Source organism: Biomphalaria glabrata, chromosome 9 (assembly GCF_947242115.1).
Source record: "Biomphalaria glabrata chromosome 9, xgBioGlab47.1, whole genome shotgun sequence".
NCBI lineage: Eukaryota > Metazoa > Mollusca > Gastropoda > Planorbidae > Biomphalaria > Biomphalaria glabrata.
Window position 1 is genome coordinate 17,191,291 of NC_074719.1, and position 24,291 is coordinate 17,215,581.

Below are 24,291 nucleotides of genomic sequence, written 5' to 3' on the forward strand. Positions count from 1 at the left end.
ATGCTCTAATGGCACTAGGGAAGAAGGAGCATTTGTACAAATTTATCCTAGCATATGGGACGAGGAATGTGCCTTTATCTTTGTGTCTTTCTGAGTATTTTATTACATTTTGTTTTTCTCTTTATTTTTATTAAATTTTATTTTTGTATTTGAAGATTATGGTTCAGTGTTTTGTGTATACTTGCTACTTTTACTTTTCAGTCTTCTATCCTGAAGGCTTTCTAAATTTAGAGATTTTACTAAAGGTTTTACTCTAGTCAAATGTGAATATTCGTTTGTTATGAATCTCACTGCTCTATTTTGAGTCTGTTCCAGTTTCTTAATATTTTCTTGAGTTGATGGGTCCCAAACAGAGGATGCATATTCTATTATTGGCCTAACCAAGGTTAAATAACATTTTAGTTTTTATGTTCTTATTTGTTTTATAGAAATTTCTTTTAATAAATCCTAATGCTTCGTTTGATTTTTTGATAGTTTCATCAATATGGGCATTCCATGACAGTTTTTCATCTATTATAACACCTAGGTATTTTGCATTTATAGTCTATGTTACTGGTTTACCATGAAAAAGATAAGTGGAATTGATTTGTTTTATTTTTTTGTTACTCATAATAACTGAAATTTTTCTAGGTGGAAAGACATGCTCCTTTTTGATTCCCATTTCTGTAATTCATCTAATTCTCTTTGTAAAATTTCTGTATCGTGTGTTGTTTTTATTGTTCTATATATTATGCAATCGTCTGCGAATAATCTGACTTTTGTTCCCTTTAGTCTAACTAGGCCGTGTGACGTAAAGGATTTTTTTCCTTTGAAAGACATACTGGCTAGATTTAGATCTAAATTAAAATCATTCTAGATTCTAGATTTAGAATTTCAAGGTCTAGTTTAGAGTTATATAGACTAGATCAAGATCTAGAATTTCAATTTCTAAATCTAAATCTAGACTTAAAGTGTAGAATTTGATTTCTAAAGGTCTAGATCTATATTACAATGTTATAAAATATTAAAACTAATCTACTATTTCTAAATTTGATGTTGCATTCTGTCTATTGATAGATAATTAGGCTTTTTTACGTTAATCTTATCTAAATTACATCCAAATTATTCCAAATTTAGATTTTAGATCTAGGTCTAGTAGATATAGGCTAGATCTGAAGAGTGCTAAATCAGAAGTTTAGTTTAGGTAGATCTACATATTCATTCTAGTTCCATTTAAATGAAAATGCCTATAGCTCTGTTGGTAACTGTGCTGGGACATCGAGCAGACGTTGCTGAAGTACAAGCTCGATAATGTTCTATCTTTTTTTTCAATTACAGAAAAAACAAATTTACAACGCCAAATGAGTTTTTAAAACATTATTACTTTTGACAAACAAAACAAAATCACGTCTTGAATATTCATTGCGAATAGGCAGATCCAATGTAGATGCGACAGGAACAGCCTCTAAGTTTGTGTGATAACACAATCTCTCTTTATAATATTTTTTTATCAATGGAGAAAGGGTTGTAGTTCTTTATAATTTGTAGTTCATAGTTTCTGATATTTTTGTTCAGAAAATATTGAAACCTGTCTTTTTATCTACCTGAGCTGACAACTTCAGGGGCCAATTTTGAGTTTGTGTTTCCACACAAACTTCCTTTGTTTTTAACGGAATTGATACTTTTTTTTGGTTTATCTGACAATAACACAAGTGACACAAGATAAACAATTTAATGTATCCACGTCCAGACCATATAACACTGTCAAGCAGTCAAATTTACCGAGAAATTGTATATAATTCATAATCATTGACACTGTTCATTGTAATAAAGCTGCCGCATTCATCGTCGCAAATCTAGAATCAAATAATCAGAATGAGATTTAGTTTTTAATGTTTGCCATAAGGAACAAATTTGTTAAGATTTCTGAATAGACGTAAATCCATAGTTCATGGTTCATACTTCATAGTTATATTTGAAATTATTTTGTTACTATCAAAAGTTCAGCGTAACACTCACTACTAATACTATACTAAATTATTTTAAAATTCATGTATTGTAGACATTTGTTTTAGCGTATGGCAGTTAAGCTTTTCTCCTATTTAATTCCAGGTATTAGCTAGAAATTATTGTCTGAAATGTCAGTCTGTTGTCTAGCTACGTGATTGGTGATAGTACACAAATTACTTTAGGGGCCATCCAATCAGTAGCGTTAAGGCACATGATGAATGTGAGATTTAAGCAAACCACCTATACATTAAGTCTGTTCTGGAGATATCCGCTTGCAACCCCGAGACAACCAGTTGACACTGGAAGATCCAGGAGGTGTGATCGAATCACCACGGACACAGACTGTAAAGAGAAAAAAAAAGTTAGTGGTCACTACATCATTAACATACACGTCTGTGCATCTTCACATTGAGCTGGACATGTCTGTATGTCTTAACACTGAGCTGGACATGTCTGTATGTCTTAAAGTTAAGCTGGACATGTCTGGAAACGATATCCCCCCCCCCATTTGCCAGTAATTAAGCCACTATTATAAGCCCAAAAATTTTGATAAACGAACTGAAAGAAATATGTTTTACAACATTCTAGTCATTGACATACTTTTAACAGAATATTTTGACAACCTGCACTTTTATTGTACTGTTATCCTGCTTCAGCTACTTTATAAGACACAATGTTGTTTTGTTCCGTAAATTATTTATTTATTTTTTTACAATATTTTTTCATACTTTTTGATTGGCATTGTGTGTTGTTGTCAGCGAAGCTAAACAATGGGCTGCGTGCTCCATGTGTTTCTTTTTGTTTCTTGTGCTCAAAACTACCCGGGAAGGTTTGGATGGAAACGAACCATTTCTGATCAAATTCATCACAGCTGCGTCCAGTTGACAGTACGAGATCTTTAAGACTATGTCTAGATCTACAGGGGCGGATGGCTATATGGGCATTCGTGCAAATGCCCGATGGGTCGGTATGCCACCGGAAGGGCAGCATGAATACCAGTAAATTGTTTTAATACGATTTTACAATATTCTCTTTAAAAGCAACACTTTAAGCGTCGTGATTTAAATAGAAAAAACAACAACATCTTATACACTTTAAAGTCTAATACTAATTGAAAGCATTGTTGTAAATATAGCCGTATATAGTGCTTCTCGTAGACATCAATTTCTAATACATACTAGACGACAAAGAAAAAACTTAAGGCCTTTATTTCTGATAGAGATCGAGGTTAGTGTGAATCTATTCGGATGAATCTCTAAAGGGACTAACAACAACGTCCTATAGATAACATGTCCAGTCAATACGAATTCTTATTGGTTTTTATGGAGTTGAAATCTCGATTTGGCTCTGCTACGAAGTCCTTTATTACATCACAATTATTATCTTGAATAGTGTAGAAATGCTTTATTTGGAATCAAAAGAATCGAAAAAGAAGCAGATAATTCTTCTTCTTCTTCTTCATCGTTCTCATTGTTATGTTGGAGTGTTCATATGACTAGACCAATACATGAGATGAACTGCGCAGTGGTTTCCAAATCAGGGAGCTCTCCATATAGTTTTCTTTCTATTTGGGTGATTTGGGGCCAATGTCTTATACGGACCTCTTGGTAAAGAGAGCAGTTTTGGAGGACGTGGTCGGCATTCTCTGGTGATACTCCACATGGGCAGATTTCACTGGTTCAATTTTGAGCTTCCGGTGCATGTGTTGCCGCATTCTGTTGTGTCCGGTCCTGAGTCAATAGATTAGACGTTGGTCTTGTCGGGATAGCTTATAGTAAATGTCATCTTTCTTGTGATTTGGATGAGAGCTCGTCCATTTCTCATTTATTTTGTTTACAATTAATTTCTTCATTTCTTCTGGATAGAGTGCAGAGTTTATTTGAGAGTTAGTTCTCCCACTCTTGGCGAGTGTGTCAGCCTTCTCATTTCCTTCTAGTTTTATATGGGCTGGTATCCATTGAATAACAGTTTTTTTTTGCTGTTGTTGTTGAGCTTTGTAAGTGCTATTCTGAGGTTTTTAATATGAGAGGAATCAGAGTTTTGCAAGCTTTGGAGGGTTGTTTTTGCATCGGTTAGCAAGACAATCTGACTGTGAGGGGAACTTGGATGATTTGCTAGCATGGTAGCAGCTAGTGCTAGTGCTTCCCTTTCTGCTCTGTGACTGTCAGAGAGCTCTCCAGTTGCAAAGGATTTTTCTAGTTTTCCTCCATCTGGCCATTCGATAAGTATTCCAGCTCCTCCATTTGTGGTGGCTTTATGGGATGAGCCATTCGTGTAAACTCTGATCCACTGATTGCTAGGGTAATTGGTATGTAGAAAACAGTTCACTATTTCCTTGAGGTCTGTTGGTCTGTAATCAGATTTTCTTTTTATGTTTTCAATATGGTCCCTTATAGTAGGAAGAGGGCTTTCGTCCCAGGGTGGAGATTCGTTATAGTGTATCGAGGATTCCAGAGTAATTTTTTCAAGTTGGTGTTTCTTTTTTAGGTTTAGAGATTCCTGTATGAAATTGGTCCTTTTGAGACGGTTTTTTGTGCCAGTTTTGTGGATTTTTGTTCTGAGTGGGTGCCTTTCCAAGGTTTCCAATTTAGTGAATTGGGAAAGGATTTTTATTTCTCTTCTTTTATCCAGAGAGATCAGGGCAGCGGTTTCCTCCATAGCTCTTATGGGTGTTGTTTTGATTGGTCCTGTCATTATCCTAAAACCAATATTTTGAACCTTGTCTATTTTTCTTAGGTTGGTTTGGGCTGCTGAGCCCCATGCTGAGGCACCATACTCTAGTACAGGTCTTACATAACTGGTATAGGTCTTTTTCAGGATGTTGTGATTAGCTCCCCAATCTGTGCCAGCTAATTTTTTCAAGAGGGATAGTCTCTGGATGCCTTTACTCTGTGTTTTATCTATTTGGTTTTTCCAGGTTAGTCTCGGGTCATAGGTGACTCCAAGATATGTAGGGCTGTCATTTTTTTCTAAAGCTTCCTTATCTAATGTTAATTTGATTGTTTGTTGTTTTGTTGACAGTGAGAATATGGTATATGTTGTCTTTTTTGTGTTAATGACATGCCCCAGTCTTTGGACCAATTATTGAGTATATCGAGAGCATCTTGTAATCGAAATTTCGATGTTCCTACATATTCTTCTGTGCTAATTAAGGCAAGGTCATCTGAATACATGCAGTGGGTATAAAAAATGGCGTCCCCCAAGGAGGAGTCCTATCCCCAACACTGTTCCTAATATTCATAATCGATCTAAATCAAAACCTACCCAGAAAAGTTAAAAGAAGCAGATAATAAGGAAGATAAAGAAAACATTTATTGCTGGACTCCTGTGCAAAATAAAATGTAGTAAAGTTATAAATGTTTTCTCACAAGCACTAGAGATTCACAAACCTTATGATGATAACAAATATGAATGAACAGGCTCAACACCATAAGAAACACTAATACCAAGACGACAAAGATATAGACTTAGGCCTAAGTCGAAATATCTAAAACTAGTTCGACCCGCGGTGTAGCATACGCCGCTATTTAGTGACGGGTGAACACTTCCTAAAAGGCACAGTTGTCCAAATGGGGTGGGCTTGGGCAAACGACTGTGAGTGAATGAAAAGAAGGAACTCTGGAGAGAGCACCATACAATTGTCCATGACTAAAAACAGGTTTTGGAAGATACAGGCATATCTTTTGGAACGTTTGGCCTTGTGCTTTATTAATTGTCATGGCAAAGGCTAAACTAACAGGGAATTGTCTGCGGGTAAAGGTAAAAGGCAAATTTGAATCTGATGGAGTCAGGAATATCCGAGGAATAAAGACAGTTTGTTAGGTAGCAGCTGCAATAGTTTTACACTCCAGTGCGTTGCGGTGAATGCTGGTAACAGTCAGTCTAGTGCCATTACAGAGACCTCTTGCTGGCATGAGGTTTCTAAGAAGCAGGACGACTGAACCAATTTTAATTTTGAGTTTATGCAGAGACGTGCCAGTAGGGGTAAGACTGTTAAGAAATTCTTCGGGGAATGAAAGTTGATCTGCGGGAACGTTCTGTGACGATAGAGTGAAAGCTGATAAAAGTTACTTGGTTGGTTGGGATAAGTTTCAGTACTTGTTCATTCAGGTGCAGGGGGCCGACGTTCGTGACACTTAGTATAGCTCGCGTGCTGAGTTGTTCTGAAGTGAAAGTTGAGAAGTCGAGGTCGCGATATAGTTGTTGAACGGGATCAGAATGAACAGGAAACCAATGTGAAGGTCACAGGTGTTCCATTAGTCCTGTTTCCAACAGCGAGATGCCATTTTGAGCTTTCATATTTGTCGTCAGTCTAAGTACATGCATGTGACGCCACAAAGGTTGCCTGTTAATGCAAATGGCGACAGTGAGTGCTCGAAAGCCACGCAGAATGACGGGAAGTATTTGTCGAAAATCTCCAGCCAATAGTATTGTTTTCCCTCCAAATGGGTGCGTCTCACCTGTGAGACAACTGCCTGGAATACGTATGCATGTGTCATTGGCGCCTCGTCCTATAGAATCAAGATGGATTGCAGACTATGTTGCTCGTGTAGCGAGGTTTGATAGTGCGTGTGGAAGTAGCATTGAGCTGTTAACGTTTCTAGGGAGCCATGGCAACCACTGGCCAGAATGTTTGCGTTGTCTAGGTGCTGTATCAAGACTAAAAGAATATTTCCAAGAGGGGATAACCTAGTTGATTTTTAATACGCCAACTTAAAACTGCTAGGAAGAGAAAGACAATAAAACATAAAGAAATAATAGAATTAATAGCGCTGTAGAGCAGACTCACAGACCTATATAAATATCGCCAGCTTATAACTGATTGCAAGAGAGAAAAGGAGTATGGTTAGAGAGTCGGCGTGCGTGCGTGGTGTCCCACATGGTTGGCCGACTTAGAGAATTATATATAGAAGATATGAAACAATCTTGACAGCATTTGTATTACTGAACGTAAAGGTATTAAATTACCTTCAAACAAGTGATTGTCTTCTGTTGTGTGTGTAGTCAGCTGAGTAAACTCTAAGATGCAGACAGTAAAACTAGGTTTCCTAGATAGTGAGAAAGCAGTATGCGACCTTGTCAGTAAAGTTCCCCTCTCAGATTTCTAGAGGGCAGAGAATGTTAAGATCATATGTTTCTTTGGCAAGCAGGGTGACATGTGGCCAGCACAACGACCAACCACCTTTACTTTCCCCAAATAAAGTAATGTATCCCTCAGGTACCCAAAATTCAAAATCTCAGTCTTCATCGAGATCCGATCCCAAAACCCAAGGTTCGGAAGTCAAGCGCTTAACTACTCAGCCACCGCGCCCCCATGACCTTGTGAGATGGGTAGTTAAATAATGGAGCATAAAGAGTTGTTTTTTCAAATTGAAGTCCGTATACCTGCAAAAATGGCGAGGTGTGAAACTAAATAATAAACAATATGTTCGTTGATGGAGGATCTTCATGTACATGTTTATGTGAATGTATATGGTAGCAGGAATTTTTTCACATTAAAAGATTCCCATTCCAAGTGTTATACTTTATTCATTTAGTAATACCGCTTATCAGATAGTGTCAAAATCATCTAATAAAGTATTCATATAGATAACTACTTTTGATACATTATTTAACTTCACACAATGCTTTTGGGGACAGGTATAATCGGATGCCCATCATGTGGCATATAATTTTTGGGCTGGATTGTATAAAAATGCCCGTGTCGGTTCTGACACCCAGTCCGCCCCTATAATCTACATATGTTTTTGGAGATGACAAACAATGGAAATTTTGTTACTAAAGTAAATTCAAAGTCAGACTTTGGCTTTGATAATGGATATATTGATAAAGAATTGAGCTGAATGGAAACTGAATGGAAGGTCTTATTCTCTCATAAAATATATGCCCGTGTTAATCATTTCTTTTACTCTTGGCATGTCAGAGAAATACGTCCTTTGACGCGTTTGTTCTAGCAAAGCTTAGTTCTTAACTTAGTTTAGGATTAGGGTTAGAGTTACAATATACTTGCAAAGTTGCATAAAGAAGTTAGTGCGTTAAGTTTTTATTGTCTATAATATTGTTTCGTATATATTTTTAAACTGTTTTTTTACACTAAAAATGTTCTTTCAGGAGAGAAGTAATTGAAAAGCAGCAGGTTTTCCCTCCAGCTAACAAGATTGGCTAGCTCTAAAGGTCGGTGCCCTGAACTAACAATGACACGTGAGCAAGTAAAAAAAAAAGGTTAAAGTAAAAAGTGGAGAGACGTGATGACATTGTTTTCTTTTTATCAGATCTGAGAAATGCGCCCCCCCCCTCAAAATCAGGACGTCACTTCCCCTTAGCATTTGAGATACGCTGTTCTGGACTCCGCCCTTACACCAGTCTTCAATTTAGCATCGCCTTAATTGCCATCAAAGATTTTCCCTATACTTTACAACAGGGATTTACCCAATGGAGTAGCATCCATGGCGCGAAGGCGTTCAATAAACCCGGGTCCACGACCATTAGGGGCCCACAGCCATGGGCGCCCGCAGAGGGGTGCAAGTGCATCCATGCAAGTAGATGCACTTGCACTCCCCTGGATTCTGAGTCAAATCAAATCAATTAACTTCTAAGAAGCAACTGAACAAGTAGTGCTTCCACTGGTTAATGTAGCAGTAGAAATAAGTAGATTAACCTAGGCGTATGAAATGAATGGTCAAACATCTGTTATTTTTTTTACGTAGATGTAGATTTAGTCAGAATCCAGGGGGGTGCAAGTGACCACAATGTTCCCTCTGCGGACGCCCGTGCATTACTGATTCAAGAGTTTAATAAATTAATGTTCAGAAACATTTTGCGCCTCGTCTTCTAAGTCTAAATCTAAAGGCCTATCATTAGAATAGTATAAAGTGTAGTCACTTAACAAGTGGTGCTTCCACGGAAGTACAGTTGTAAAGTTAAGCTATTATTGGAATAGGCAAACCTGTAGTTCATGTCCTACCATGTACTATTTATTCTAGGCTTGCAATTCTTTGCTCTATAAAGGATGTCACATATTCTATAGCATGTTAGTCGTAAAGATTTGTTTAAATTTGCACATAGCTATAGTTATTATAAATGACACAAGGTTGACAAGACATTCTGTAAGGTGATTTAACAGAAGGCAGGAGATTCGCTGGTCGTCCACTGCTAAGGTATACTGATGTATGCAAACGCGACATAAAGCTCTTCGAAATCGGCACTAGCAGCTGGGGAAAAAGTGGCTCTGGATAGATCCATATGAAGAGCGAGCATTAAAGGAAGGTCCTAGATTGCAGATGCCATACACAATAGTTGTAGAAAGAAGGGTGAAAGTACAAAGGATTGGCCTCTTTAGTCACACAAGAAGTTGTATTGCAAAGGGAAAAAATCGTCTCGAGACGTAAAATATGAAGAGCGAGCATTAAAGGAAGGTCCTAGATTGCAGATGCCATACACAATAGTTGTAGAAAGAAGGGTGAAAGTACAAAGGATTGGCCTCTTTAGTCACACAAGAAGTTGTATTGCAAAGGGAAAAAATCGTCTCGAGACGTAAAATGTCACAATTATTTTTAGCGGCCCCCATAAGGGGAAAAAGCCGCTATTAGGCTTGTGCAAAATGTCCGTCTGTCCGTCTGTCCGTCTGTCACACTCAGATCTCGAAAACTAGAAGAGATATGAAAAATATTATTTCATCATTAAATGCGGCTTGAAAAGTTTAGGTGCAACGGCTACTTTTGGTTTTCTAAAAGCAAACCGTTTAATTTATAAAATTAATTATGCAAGCGATTTTTTCATAAAAATACACCAATTCTAAAACAATTACGTAAATGTAAGGGAGGCAATGTTACAATATGCTAACAAAGATGGACAATTTTTGTGTATTTTCAGTATTACTAAGTTAAATATATTTTAAAAATGTACAGGAAATGTTTACAACAAATATAAATAATAGTTAAAGATGTTTTTTCTGGTCAACTAGCTGCTAAAATTAAAAGAAAACATTTCTGTTTGTTTATAAAGGCTAATAATGCATTTTGTATGTAAATATCACGCACATTTTTTTAATGGACTTTTTATGCAGCGATTTTCGTGTAGTAGCGTAACGTCGCTACATGACCAGGTGCTAAACCAATTCCTTAAACTTTTTTAAAAAATCAGATTTTATTTATTTTTTGTTTAAAATAAAATAAAAAATAAAATAAAATAAAAGAAGATTATTTTTGTGCGTTTTGTCTGTTGGTCGGTCTGTCCCTCACGATTAGATAAAAAAAAAAACTAGAACTCTAAAAGCTATTGAAAATCTGATTTACACTTTAATGTTCCTCCCGTAACATCTCAATAGTTTTAAGTATCTAAAAATTGTTTGTTCCGGATTTTTTTGTGCAAAACTAATCAACCCCAACAAATGTTTGTTTGCTCTTCTAATTTATATTACATTCAATTTCCATGCTTAAACGTTGCAAAAACACATTATCAATAATATGTTGTTCCGTTTTTTATGTAAATAGCATATTAATGCTAAATCAAAATCTCTATACTGACTTATATTTCATTAAGTGTAAAAATGTTCCGGATATTGTTTTATAAAACATGAATTATGCCTAATGATTGTTTGAAATCGCATAATTTACTAATATTACACTTATATTATCTTTTGATGTGATAAATGTTATATTTTATTTGAACAAAAGTAAAGAGTCTTTCGGGATTGCGGTCGGTGTCAGCGCTCCATAAAACTGCAGGTTAAAAACGTCCACCAGTTTACAATAGAATAGATACAAGAAAGTTCTTCACATGACGTCATTCGAGTCAAAACGTTGATTTGGACCAACGGAGCACTGTCAGCAGCAAGAACCCAAAAAATACGAGTTGCAGCATCATGAATAAGCTGCATTTGTTGGGTATTTTAGTGATAAAACTGAGGATATCTCAGGCACTGAGCAGATGTCTTTGAGTGTTCGGTTTGTTGATTGCGATTGTATTCTACTTCATTGGTTTAGTTCCTGTGGTTCAGAGAGACGTGATGCATGTGTCTAACGTCATTGTACAGTCTAGACATGGACAAACTACTCGGCCAAGGCTGCACAGTGATGGCTAGTATTCTTTTTTCCCTAAATGTCCCTAGTAATATCGATGGTGCTAAATTTACCTCTTTTGTGTGAGACACAATGAGCTGAAAAATACTAATCCATTCGAGCTTTAAGTCTCAACTTAGAGATCTTTAACCTTTTGGCGGAGCTTAAAATAACGACTGCAAGTGAAACCAGATAAACTGCAGGCATGTGTAGTAAATGTCTCCTTCTCTTGTGTTTCTGATTAGTCTTTTCATTGTCGTCAATTATTCATCTGTCCTTGAACCAGTTTCCATGGTGTTCCAGTCTTTCCAACTTAACATAGTGGTCACTCAACAGCACATCAGCAGTCACATTACTGGCATCATCAAAAACCAATATGACCATCCTGAAGAACACGTCAGAGGTGTCATTTTGAGGAAGGAGAGACTGCTGGCAGAAAAAATAATACCGGATGTTGAGTCGACAGACACACTAAGAAAAAACCACATGTTTGGATTTTGGGAGTTATTACAGAACACAGCTTTACATTACATATCTTAATTCTTAAGTTTCTTTATTATGCCTCGCTATTCGAGCAATACTAATGGTCAGTTCAACTTGTTTTGTCTTCATCCTAAAACGATGCGAAAGCTGCAATGCAAAGAAGAATATCAGAACTGCGCGATAAGCGTTCATCGCCAGCTTGTCCATCGCGACGAAAAGCAATTCAAAAGTTATTGACAGTTTCTGCAACCACAGTCAACATTTGCAGTTTTCTTTAGATCGAACGTAGGGAAGCACGGGCCTCACGGATAAAGTGACACCTTGTGTACAGTAAATACTTTGTTTACGTGTTTAAATTCTTTCTTTTTTATATCATGAAAAACAAATTATGCATTTAATATCGATTAGGTATGAGGGCCCGAATATAACAAGAAAGTTTGAGGATACGACTTTCAGCCATGGTTGGCAGCTTGCACGGTTGCACCCCCACCCCCCCCCCCTGCAAAAATCCTGCGGGCGACCATGCCCACAGTCCGTGGTGTAGCAACAATGGCGCATAGGAGTTAATTGCACTTGGGTCCATAACTTTTGATTGGTTGGGGCCCACGTGAGAACTTAGGGATGACACTAAAGAAAAATAATTGCACTTTTGTAAAAAACTAAGACTATATAGAATAATGAAAAGATCCCTCGAAATGTCCAAAACGTGGCACGACCCTTTATATTAGTTTTAAAACATTCACCACGTGTTTTAAGTTAGAGATAATATACCAGCAGTTTGTAGTATTTAAGTGTAAGGAACTGTTCTCCATCAGGTTGAATGTCATGGTGTCCAGTCCTAAGAGTACGAAGGGACTATTGTTGCCAGATCGTCCCCTTGTTTTCCCATGTATGTTCATAAACCATTGCTAGTATTAATAGGCCTAACCCAATTTGATTGCCATTTCTGTAATTTATCTTCTTCTCTTTGTAAAATTTCTGTATCCTGTGTTGTTTTTATTGTTCTATATAGTATACAATCGTCTGCGAATAATCTGACTTTTGTTCCTGAACTAATGCAATTCGGTAAATTATTTATGTAAATTAAAAATAGTAGTGGACTTACGACTGTTCCTTGAGGTTCACCTGAGTTTACTTTTATTGGTGTTGATTTATTATTACAGTTTGCTCTTTATGTGAGCTTGCACTCCCTGAGCTAGTTGTTTTATATGTATTTTTGTTGTATAGGTTAGATCTATTTTTATATATTTAATTTTTATATGTTAATGTCAGATTTTATAATTGTACTTCCGCATATTTATATAGGTTAGTGCGGGATAGTATAAAAGTGATGTACTACATGCTGTCTTAAAACAGTTGAGTGTACAGTTGACCAGTGGTCAGTATAGTATGTCTGTGTGACAACCGAAGATCTTTGTGGTCTGTGTTGTAATTATTTTATTATTCTGTACTTGGGACGGTCTGCTATTATTACTGCTGAATAAAGCTGCTGAATATAACTGCTGTTTTGTAGATCTAAATTAGTGTTATTCTGATTTTGTTTCTGTAGTGTTGCTTTAGTGATAGTGGCTTAGTTATAGTCTGTTTCTGTTCTTAGTGAATACTAATAGTAAGTGTACTAAGGCTAAGGTGTTCTTGTTTTAGTTTTAGTTATAGGTTGTTTATAGTAGTAGATATAGACTAGTTTATTGTGTGTTAGTGTAGATCTAGGTCTAGTGTAGTAGTGTAGTGGTTTAGACAGTTTAGTTAGATAGTTGTTTTGATCAGTTTGTGTTAGATAGTTGGTTTGGTTAGTTTGTTGGTGTTTGTAGTGTCGTAGATTTAGAGGGTTAGTATTAGTTGTTTTCATTGTAGTGTATATATTATATTTTACTATTGATTTATTTGTATGTTAATAAAGTTTCGTTTTGTTTATTTATCCTAAACTAAAGTTTCGTTATCTTGCTTTCGTTTAGTTTAGGTTAGTATGTCTGGTTACTTAGGTGACTCTAGAGTCACTCTAAACCCTTGGTCACCATACCGAGTTGCACAGATTGAGCCCACCCAGTAGCGTTAACATCTGCCTACTGTTAAATAATTTAATGTTGAGCAGAAGAGAATAGGTCCTCTCTCTATCCACTCGCGCCTGCCTGACCTGCTCACATTTAATCCACTGATGCAATGAACCATCAACGCCAAAATATTTTAATTTTTTAAGTAAACTAAGTTGGTGAACTTTGTCAAAAGCTTTGGAAAAATCTAGTAAGATAGCATCTATTTGCTCACTGTTATCTAAGCCTTTTGAAAAAAATCATCTAGTCCTATTAGTTGTGTTTCAAATGATCTATATTTCCTAAAGCCATGTTGGTATGGAGTAAGGACATTATGTTAGTCTAAGTGGTTTATGATGTTGCTACATATTATGTGTTCTAGGATTTTACATGTGATGCTGGTAAGTGATACTGATCTGTAATTTTCTGGGTCTGATTTTCCTCATATGTGGTTATATTAAAGGTAGACATTTCTGTAACCAATTTTACGAATTATTTTTTGAAAGTTTGTAATAGTCTTTGTACGTGCCAACATTTCACTTCCGATGTCCAGCTTTTACTTTATTTGAGCTATTTCACTGCTTACACTTGTGCGTAATACTCAGGAATTGTGGAACTAGCTTACTAGTTGTTATCCTTGTGACTGCTGTTAAATTACAGTCAGTCAGCATAGACCTCTTTTTACAGTTTTTAATTTTCGGATGTGTATAGTCCTGGAATGAGAAGTTATCTCATTCGTAGAAATAATAATGTAAACGTTTAGCAGCAAAGTTTTTAAAATGTGGAAATACTGCTTCTGGAACATACAACTCACGCTGAAGAAATGACTGGAACTTCTCTTTCAGGTCATAATTTTTTTGGAGGTATGTCCTCTGGAACTGAATCAGCTTCTGCACTATATAATGAGCTGAGGGTATTGAAAACTTGTTCCTGACGTCTTCAAATTTGCTTTTAAACTCCACAATCTAGGAATCCAAATAAGTCTTGTATTTTTCAACCATTTCACTAGAAATAGTTTCACCTTTCAGCAAATGACAAAACCTGTTGCCTGGAGAAATGGGAAAGCTTTGAAATAATTTAACATGCACATACATTTCACGTGCAAGCAACCCACTGTAGTATTGACAATGGAAAACATAAAGTCTGTCTTCCACTCTTCATTAGAAATATTAGCAACAAAGTCACAGTCAATGTCCTTCAAGGAATATAACTATTTTTTCCTTAAGATTCCATTTTCTTCTCAATACCTTGCTCATGCTAAGTCAACGGATTATTGCGGTACGAAAATAGGAATGTTTTGTTTTCGAATCTTCAAGTACTTATGAACTGCCTAGCTATGATAAGATTGATCACTGAAACAGACTATGCAATAATATTTTTGTTATGTAAAGCAGCTTTTAGCAAACTTTTCCGTGTATATTTTATGGTGGGGATATTGTTTTTTTAAACTTAATTTTCTCATTCAAAACACAGGCTTCATCAGTTGTTACAATTGCCATTTTGTTCCGAGCCTACCGACAACTTCAACTCATTAAACTCATTGTATAAATACTGGCCTGAGTTTGTGTCTTTGACTAAATGTTTAGAAATATTGCCAATAAGAAAAATCTTCGTTAACTTTACATGTTTTAGAATGGCATGCAGAGACAATGTTGTTGTTTTAGCCTCTTCATCATAAGTGATAAGAATCAGAAAATCAGAAGTTTGAAAACTTTATATAGATATTTACAATTGTTATTTTTAATATATTTGCATATTTCTATTTCTCTCAGTGGACACACCTGGTCCGCGGTGCGTCATTTTCCCAGCTTAGCTCTAAAACTCAATTAACTTCCCACACACACACATAGACACAAGCTGCTACAAACAATTCCTTGTTTCGTGTGTTCTCTGCTTCTTGTAATTCATCCTACACCATGGGCGGATCCAGAACTTTGGAGTGGAGGGGGCGATTTTCTTCCTAACCCTATCACCCAGTAAACCCTATTCAAAAACGTGCATACAGCATATATAAATATATATTGTTAAGGCCTCCGCGCGGTGTTGAGGCTTGACAATATGTCTAGTGTAGATCTGACTGGAAGTAACGCTGAACTCAACTAATTCAGTAACACCGGCGAAAGGCCGAAACAATCAAATATGTAGTCGACGCTGATGTTGTTCTATAACGATATTTAATACTCAAGAAGGGAATCGTCTGATGTCAGCTATGTCCGTAAATCTGTATCTATTCTATTGTACTCAAGTCTACTACTCTACAAGAAGCGTCTTCCTTTTAGCGTCGCTTAGAGCGTTCTTATTTTTTAAAGATCTGTCACGTCACTTGTCGCTAATTAAAACTTTCCCCTTATTCCCGAAACAAATATCTAATTCCTAATCATGTCATAACAACTCCTCCACAATATATATATATATATATACATATATATATATAAATATATATATATATATATATATATATATATATATATATATATATATATATATATATATGAGAATTTAAAAAAAAAGCAGTATTTCTCAAGCGTTTTCTTGCATTCTTCACTGTAGAAACGCATTCTCCTGACATCTACAGCACATTATTCACCAGTGGAGTTCGGGGCAAAGCCCCAACGCCAAAAGCGTTTTCTTGCATTCTTCACTGCAGAAACGCATTTTCTTGACATCTACAGCTTATATATCATGGGAGTTCGGGGCGAAGCCCCGACGCCAAAAGCGTTTTCTTGCATTTTTCACTGCAGATTCGCCTTCTCCTGACATCTACAGCTCACTATCCATTAGTGAGCTTCGGGGCGAAGCCCCGACGCTAAAGCGTTTTCTTGCACTCTTCACTAAAGAAACGCATTCTCCTTACCTAAAGCTCATTATTCATCCTATTAAAAAAGGACTTTTTGAATAATATTGCACTTGAAAAATATTCTAATATGAATTTATAGGCCCTCAATACATTGCAATAAAACCGATTTGTTCCTTGAAAAGATCCGATACCCCACATATGTAGATTAAGGCTTTGAGGATCGCCGCCGAAAAAAAAAAATCTTCGATAAATAATATTCAATAAAATTCAAGCATAAATTGTGAGTTATAGTCCCAAATTCAACTAGAAAAATATCAGATTGAGTAAAGGTTGGGAAAAGGCGACTAGGAAGACATTATTTGGGTTTAAAACTCATCTCAATCGTGACTCTTATACTGAAAATTTTCGTTTCAATTCTAACTTTTCCAAAGCAAAGTCTTTCTTAAAATAATTATGATAAATTCATGTGAAATTACATAAACTCTGTCTGGAAAGGGGAGGGGCGGTAGAATGAAAACAATTAATCCTCGCTTCTTTTTATAATTTCTGCTAATGATTGCATTTGGCATTTAAGATTAGGGGTGGGGCGACTCGATATAAGACTTTAATTTATAGCATATATAAATTATATTTAGACAGACTTAATTTTTGATATTGTAATTTCTTAACTATAATACAAAAAGAAAAAGTATTGCTTTGTCTGATGAAGGAAAAGAGATGGCATGTATCATCCCTCCCTTCTTTTTCATTTTATATTTACTAATCATAAAATGTGAGATTAGAGTGTGGTGCGACATAATATACAAATGGGATCACATATCAATACCTAGTTTATATTATTTAGATATTCAGCTAATTTTGTTCACATATTATGATTCCTCCACAAAAATAGGACCGCCCCCCCAGCACTCAGAGGGCTAGAGTGGGGAGGGCAGTACATGCTATCGCCCTCCCCCCCCCCCCAACCCTACCGAATCGGCCAAGATACCAGGACGGGAGCGACATAATATAAAATGTATACATCAATTCAACTAATTTTGTTCACAAACTATGATTTCTCCATAAAAGTAGGACCGCCCCTCCCCACACTCAAAGGGTTTATGTGGGAAGGGCAGTAGAGGTATTCCCCCCCCCCCACCCAATCGGCCAACAGGGGAACGACATAATATAATGATCGGTTAAAATACCAATAACAAGTTTTAATCATATAGATATTTAATTGATTCTGTTAGCAAGCTGTGATTTCTACAAATAAATTGAACCGCCCCCCTCACTCAAAAGTTTATGGATGGGGGGGGGCAGATTGATGCCATCGCCCCCTCCAGACCCCACCAAATCGGCCAACATACTAGAGGGGGGGGGGCGAAATAATCTAAAAATAGTTTGAAATATAAATAATTACTATATATATTATATATTATTAACATAAGTAATAAATTCGTATACCAATTGTGTGAATTCAATACTAAAATTCGTCCGCCGATTGGGGGGGGGGGCGATCGCCCCTACCGCCCACACCCCCTGGATCCGCCAGTGTCCTACACTTGGAATATTCCTTGAAGTTTTCTTGAGATCTAAAATAAAAACAAGAAAAACATTTAAAAAAAAAAAGCTTATTTTAAGTTTAATTGTATCAATTAGTTTGGATCAGTTATATGATCTCATGCTTTAGCTTTTTCTCAATGCACTATGATCCTATCACTTGTCTGGACCAGTTGAAAAAGGGTTTGGAGAAGGTGCCTGGGTCACCGTGTGAATGTTACCGTGATCACTTTCTAAATGACTTTTATATGTAACAAAAAAATATGCACGACCTGAATTCGAACTTGAGCTCATGCCGCCTCTAGCCGATTTACTAGCCACTGTGCCAGCTAGGTGCTTATGAATATTAAAGGTTTTATAGCTATCTATTGTTACCTAATTCTCTACACAAAGTATACAGGGGACTAATTCAATTTATATCACCACATCTGTCAAGTACATGTTTTCGATACCAAACAAAATAATTAATTACCAATAGCTAATTAACTTATTGATTTTTTCTTTAATTATTCTTTTTTTTTTCAGGTACAAGAAATAATTTCGCAAAATTTTGTTTATTGTGCATTTAGAAGCTCTTTTTAAGTGATCCCAGCACGCACACACACACACATGTATATATATACGGGTGTTCCAGAAAGCGAAAGAGAGAGAAAGAGAGAAAAAGAGAAAAAGAAAGAGAGAGGGAGAGAAAAAGGGAGAGAGGGATGGTCGATCAGTTTCTATCCACGTTTATGCTTGCTTTCATTACTATATAGAAGCTCGTTTTATGTCTACGAATTAACTCTCATGCCCTCATCATGCTCACTGCCTTTTATTGTTCTGTTCTCTGTAGCTGAATGGAGGAGAAGGGTGTGAGTGGATAGGGTTAATGAAATAATACAATGGTGTATAGTTTAATGTTGCCAAACATTTTGGAGCAGCTGAACGTGTTCTCTCATTGACAACTGCTGCTCGATCAAAAGAATAGGGACACATTCTCCCTGGTAAGAGAAAACACAATTGACTGGTCCTAGAACAATCGAGTTGCGAAATGTTAAAACTAAACTTAGACTTAGCGATATAGCCAATTTGGCAAGCGTGGGGGGCTGTTCAAAATTAAAAAGAAATAAAGGCGGGCATTTCTCTACAAATTTTCCATTCGTCCACGTTAGGGCGCGGTCAATCTGTCTCGTCAGAAGACACACTGTCTATGATCTATCTGACAAGACACAGTGTCTAACATGTATCTGATAAGTTTATTGTCGTGTGTCTTACTCCTGTGTACGAAAGTGTCCTCGGATAATTCTCAAAACACAGGCACGTCTTGTTTCATTGGGTTTTCTATTTTGTTTTATAGTTTTTACTGAACAGACTGTACAGAGCTTAATAATTCTAGATTATTTTACTAACTTTACATAGGCTATGTATAAAAATCATTTAGAGAAAAAGTTAAGCAAAGTAGTTGAGATGTTTACAACAATTTATGCTCTAGATCTAGATGATGATACTTACACTTTTGGATCCTGGACTCTTTGACACTTCTATATGAGAGCTCATTTCCTAGTCATGGTTTAATGTCGTATGTTTTAGGTGAAAACAGAACAAGACTTTTGCGGTTTCTGGCCACGATTGCTGGTTACTACACTTCTGATGATCCCATCAATGTACCTGAGAAAAAGATAATCTTACCAGTAGAGACTTCAGCTTTTTCTCCGGTAAATACAAACTTTTTATTTCATTTGTATTGACTTCTTTGTGCTATTAACACTTAAAATCCGCGGACCTATGTTGCGTGCCCATAAGACAACAGAATTCAAACATTTGAAATCTGATATATAGAGTTTGAAATAATGCCATGGAAAAGTATGAAGTATATAGTTTAGTTATAGTTCCATGGTTTAGTAAATTCGACATAAGCTACAATGGGCAAAGTATAGACTTATATATTACACTAGACTGGAAACCGGAAATAAATTCTTATACGCGACTGGTCGATTCACAGACCTATATATGTATAGATTTTTGTGTTCGTAAATTTTTTTTTAGGCTATAATGGGAGTCGCCCCAATCAATCTTGTCTGTCTTAGAAAAGTAATGATCTCTAGTTTTCAAAGTTTAGAAATAATGCAAAATCATTTCTCGTATATAGACGCAAATATATGAAACAAAGCCATTTCCTGTTTGTTTCCATTGAGATAATGTTTCAAAAATCCTAGATCGAAATAATTCATGTTGATTTAAATCATCTTATGTACATTGAAATAGATTGATTACCTAAATCTTTCTAGATTATGTATCTAAAAATTGCAAAATAATAATTATGAGACAAGAATACTCTTATTTTTGATGTTCAATTACTAGATCTAGGTCTAAAAATTAAATTGTATGTTACATAGGTTAGGGTTGAAAAAAATATAACTTTACTTCTTTTAACTACTTTACAACTTTCAAAAAAATGTTCACGACATTTTTTTGTAGTGTTAAAAACTCTCAATGTCCAGTCTAGTCTAATATATAAGTCTATGGGTCAAACTTTAGACATTTTAAACCAGGAAGTGAGAGAACAATATCTCCACTCTGACTGCTCAATGAGTGGAGGCTAGAAGTTTGAAGCTAAAGAATTATGTTCTCTTTGAATTGAATGATGTCATTTAATGTCAATTATGTAATTTAATGATAATTATGTAATTTAATGATAATTATGTAATTTAATGACAGATATGTAATTTAATGACTATTATGTAATTTAATGACAGTTATGTAATTTAATGACAATTATGTAATTTAATGACAAGCATGTAATTTAATGACAAGCATGTAATTTAATGACAATTATGTATTAATTAAAAAACACTGAGATAGTGAAATACTACTTCTATTATTAAGCTAAAAATTGATCAAATGACAGAACATATGAAGTGCTCTGGGGGGGGGGAGCGGTAAAGCGCTTGGCTTCCGAACCGGGGTCCGGCGTTCGAAACCTGGTGAAGACTGGGACTTATTTCGGCCGCCTCTAAGTCCATCCAGCTCTAATGGGTACCTGACATTAGTTGGGTTAAAGAAATGGCGGTTGGTCATTGTGCTGGCCACATAATACCGTAGGCAACAAATGAATTACGACCAGCGGTGGGTTGATTATATGTCCAGTATCTTTACCAATACCTCAGTTTTAAAAAAATAAAAATAAAAATGTCAAAATGTATAAATGTATACATTTTGGGTCTGATTAATGTTTGACAAGTAGTATTTGGAGCTTATGGCCGAATAGTGGGCACAGAATTAGTCAGGTTTTAATAAAGCGATCATAGCCCTTTGATAAAAACCATCTACGTTGCTAAAAAGAAAGGACTTTTAAAACAAAGTTGGGTTTTTTTTTCAAGAGAACGTTACTTGTGAATTTTTGTGACCCCAATTTGTGACTGTTTTTTTTTACTACATTTTTAAATTCATAATGGCTACATGTGTATTAAAGTTTCTTAATTTTATACAGAGACAAAGAAATTCTTGAGAGTTTCTTTGGGTTTTTTTTTCCTCGTACAAGTCTCTTTAAATCATTTCGAATAACCTTGTAATATCTTATCTTATCTTATAAAATACTGACGTTACAGGATGATTACATCCTATGCGTGCCTCTAGGGCTTAGGTCAATTTAGTCATTGCATGATTCCTGACTATTTCATAAGGTTTTGTTTTTCTATTTGTAAATTATGGTTCAGTGTTTTATGTATTATAGCTACTTTACTTTTTATTCTTCTGTCCTGAAGTGTCTCAAAGTTTAGTGATGCTACTAATGGTGCTACTCAAATCAAATGTGAATATTCATTGGTTTTAATATCTTTCTAAAGCTAACGTTGACATTTTGTGTTTGGATTTTAGAGTCTCACATTTTACATGGAGGATGACGAAGGATTCCCAATTCCAACCAGGCAAATACTTGTGCTGAGAGAACGTCCTGATGGCTACATTGGCGTCATGTTCTACAACTTTACAGGCTCGGATGATTTAAATGGGTTGGTTTTCTACTTTTTTTAAAAAAAAAAAGGTCTACATTTTGAAATTGAACGAGCATACAATTTCCTTGTTCCTTACGTAGTAAATAGTTTCCAGATTTCTCGCCATTTTTTTTTCAAGACAAATGCTGTTGACCCGCAATAATTTGATATAAAAGTTGGCTATTGGTTAGGGTTTATTCTTTAAAAATTATAAACATTAGCAGCGTTATGCCAAAATCATAAATAAGTAGACAATCCATTTCATTTGTTTTTGTAAATAACTTTTTACTGTCCAATTTCAGTCCCATCGACGTGAGTTTATTTCAACGTCTACAACTGTCGGACTACTCAACACTTCCCAATTGTGAGATAACCATCGCAGAGATTGAAGACATCTACATGATGAATTGGCCCGAGTGTGACGACATCAATAATGACGTAAGACCAGACGTTCAGAGATACACGCCGTTGATATTTAGTGCTCTGGTGTAATGATATGGTCTCCTTCAGTCGCTAAGCGACTATGGATCATCTCATGGAAATGAGATGAATGCCTGGGCGTTAGCTGTGGTCGGAACGATGTCGCCCACACATCAGTTCCCCCCTCTCCACCTAGCTGATGTATCCAAAGGAACGGCAGTGCCGATACAGTTTGGGGTCAGCGGCGTCGCAGGTTCTACCTTCGATGAAGTCCAGTAGAGCGTCGGCGCCGTAGGCGCCATTATCCCGTTGATGGTTAGAAAGGCTTTTATCCAACCACCAGGCCTGGACATGGGGCTCTTCACCCCTGTCCTGTCTGAGGGCACCCAACGGTAGGCGGCCATATCGGTTGAATGGGCCAGACCGGGCCGTGCCGTGTACACAGCGCACCGTCCCCGGTCCTGGGTCCACTCGCTATAAGTGGCCGAGAACAGTGCTGACTGCGGGGAGCTTGTCTCATATTCCTATACTGTAACCGCCACTATTCAGTACAGCTCCTGATTTTTCCTCAGGGTTGACTCCCGAAGCAGGTTCTACCAGAGTGTAGCACTGGGTGCTGCAAACTGCCTTAGGGTCGCCAGCTCCTGATTTTTCCTCAGGGTAGACTCCCGAAGCCTTTCCCATGATTGGGTATAGCTGCAAGGTTTGAATTCAGAGTTTTCCTTCTCCTAGATGGGTAGCCAACCATGACTAACGAGCCCTTCCTGCCCGAAGCTTACTGGTTAAGGCGCCAGTTACTAGCCTATGCCCCTTCTCCTGTTAGTGGTGTAATGACATTTTGAAATGTTTACATGTTTTTATATTAGAAGTACATGTTTTATAAAGGGAATGCCATAGGATGCTATTGAATTCCCAAACTTTATTGTCACATTTGTCTTTCAAATACTTCTTAGCATTGTATTCATGAATTGATTTTTTTTATAACAATACCGAAAATTCAATGCTCGTTTCTTCTTCAGCTGTTACCTACCTACCTGGCAACCTGGACATGCGATCTAACCAGCTACATTTCATACAAAAACCCTCAACCCGATATAACAAAGAGTAAACCAGTCTATATTTTCAAAAGGAAAAGGTATAAATACATTCCCTTTACTCTCTCATTCTTTCATAATCTAGATGTATCTCTGTATAAAAGCATCTAAATCTATATACATACAGACAGACAGATAGATAGATAGATAGATAGATAGATAGATAGATAGATAGATAGATAGATAGATAGATAGATAGATAGATAGCTCTGGCCACATCCTTTTGTATCGGTTAGGTTGAGTCCTCTTTTAAAGATCCAATTCTCTGTTTCACGCTATGACAGGGGGCCTTGTGGCTCTACTGAAAGGGAGTTTCAGGGACGCATGTGAAACAAATATTTAGATATCTTTTATTCCTCATACGTTTTAATGCTTACATTTTTTTTATCTTTGTTGTTTTGTTTTTCTGATCTCTAGATTTCCTTTATTGCCGTCCATGCTCGAGGGTGTCGAAGATTTCAAAGACCCGTGTGATGATTAACTCATGAAGACTTGAGTGGCTGGAGCTTACAAGAACAACCAACTGTGTGCTGAATCAATGGAATTACAATTATTTGAAGAGCAGAAAATGCAGTATTTGTTTGTTTTGGACATAAAATTGTTTCAATTTTAAAAAGTCAAATCCAAATTTGAGTTTCTACAATTCAAGATATAGCACTTTTTTTTAGTTCATTATCTCTACACTATTCATTAAAACATCATACATTTTTTTTTGTTTTGTTTTGGTTTTTCAATAATTTTTATAGCTAAACGTAAACACCATAGTTGGGTTTGTGTTGAGAGTTAGATATCAAGTAAAGAAACAGTAAAACTCTCTCTTCAGACCTAGCGATCTATAGGGCAGATGATGGAAGGGTCGTCTGTTTCTTTGGTCAACGGTTAATGAGGGTGCAATGTGGCCAGAAC

The 24,291-nt window shown here is 36.3% G+C and overlaps 1 protein-coding gene across 1 annotated transcript; it reads left to right on the top strand.

Annotated features, from left to right (window-relative positions):
• Positions 1-2,895: 2,895 nt before the first annotated feature.
• LOC106064713 (uncharacterized) lies at positions 2,896-24,094 on the top strand. Its single transcript, XM_056041260.1, has 9 exons — positions 2,896-2,987; positions 10,884-10,934; positions 11,294-11,444; positions 18,733-18,751; positions 19,470-19,594; positions 21,756-21,889; positions 22,174-22,309; positions 23,311-23,426; positions 23,803-24,094. The coding sequence occupies exons 1-9, from the start codon at positions 2,896-2,898 to the stop codon at positions 23,864-23,866; spliced, it is 888 nt and encodes a 295-aa protein (XP_055897235.1). The 3' UTR covers positions 23,867-24,094.
• Positions 24,095-24,291: the final 197 nt, after the last annotated feature.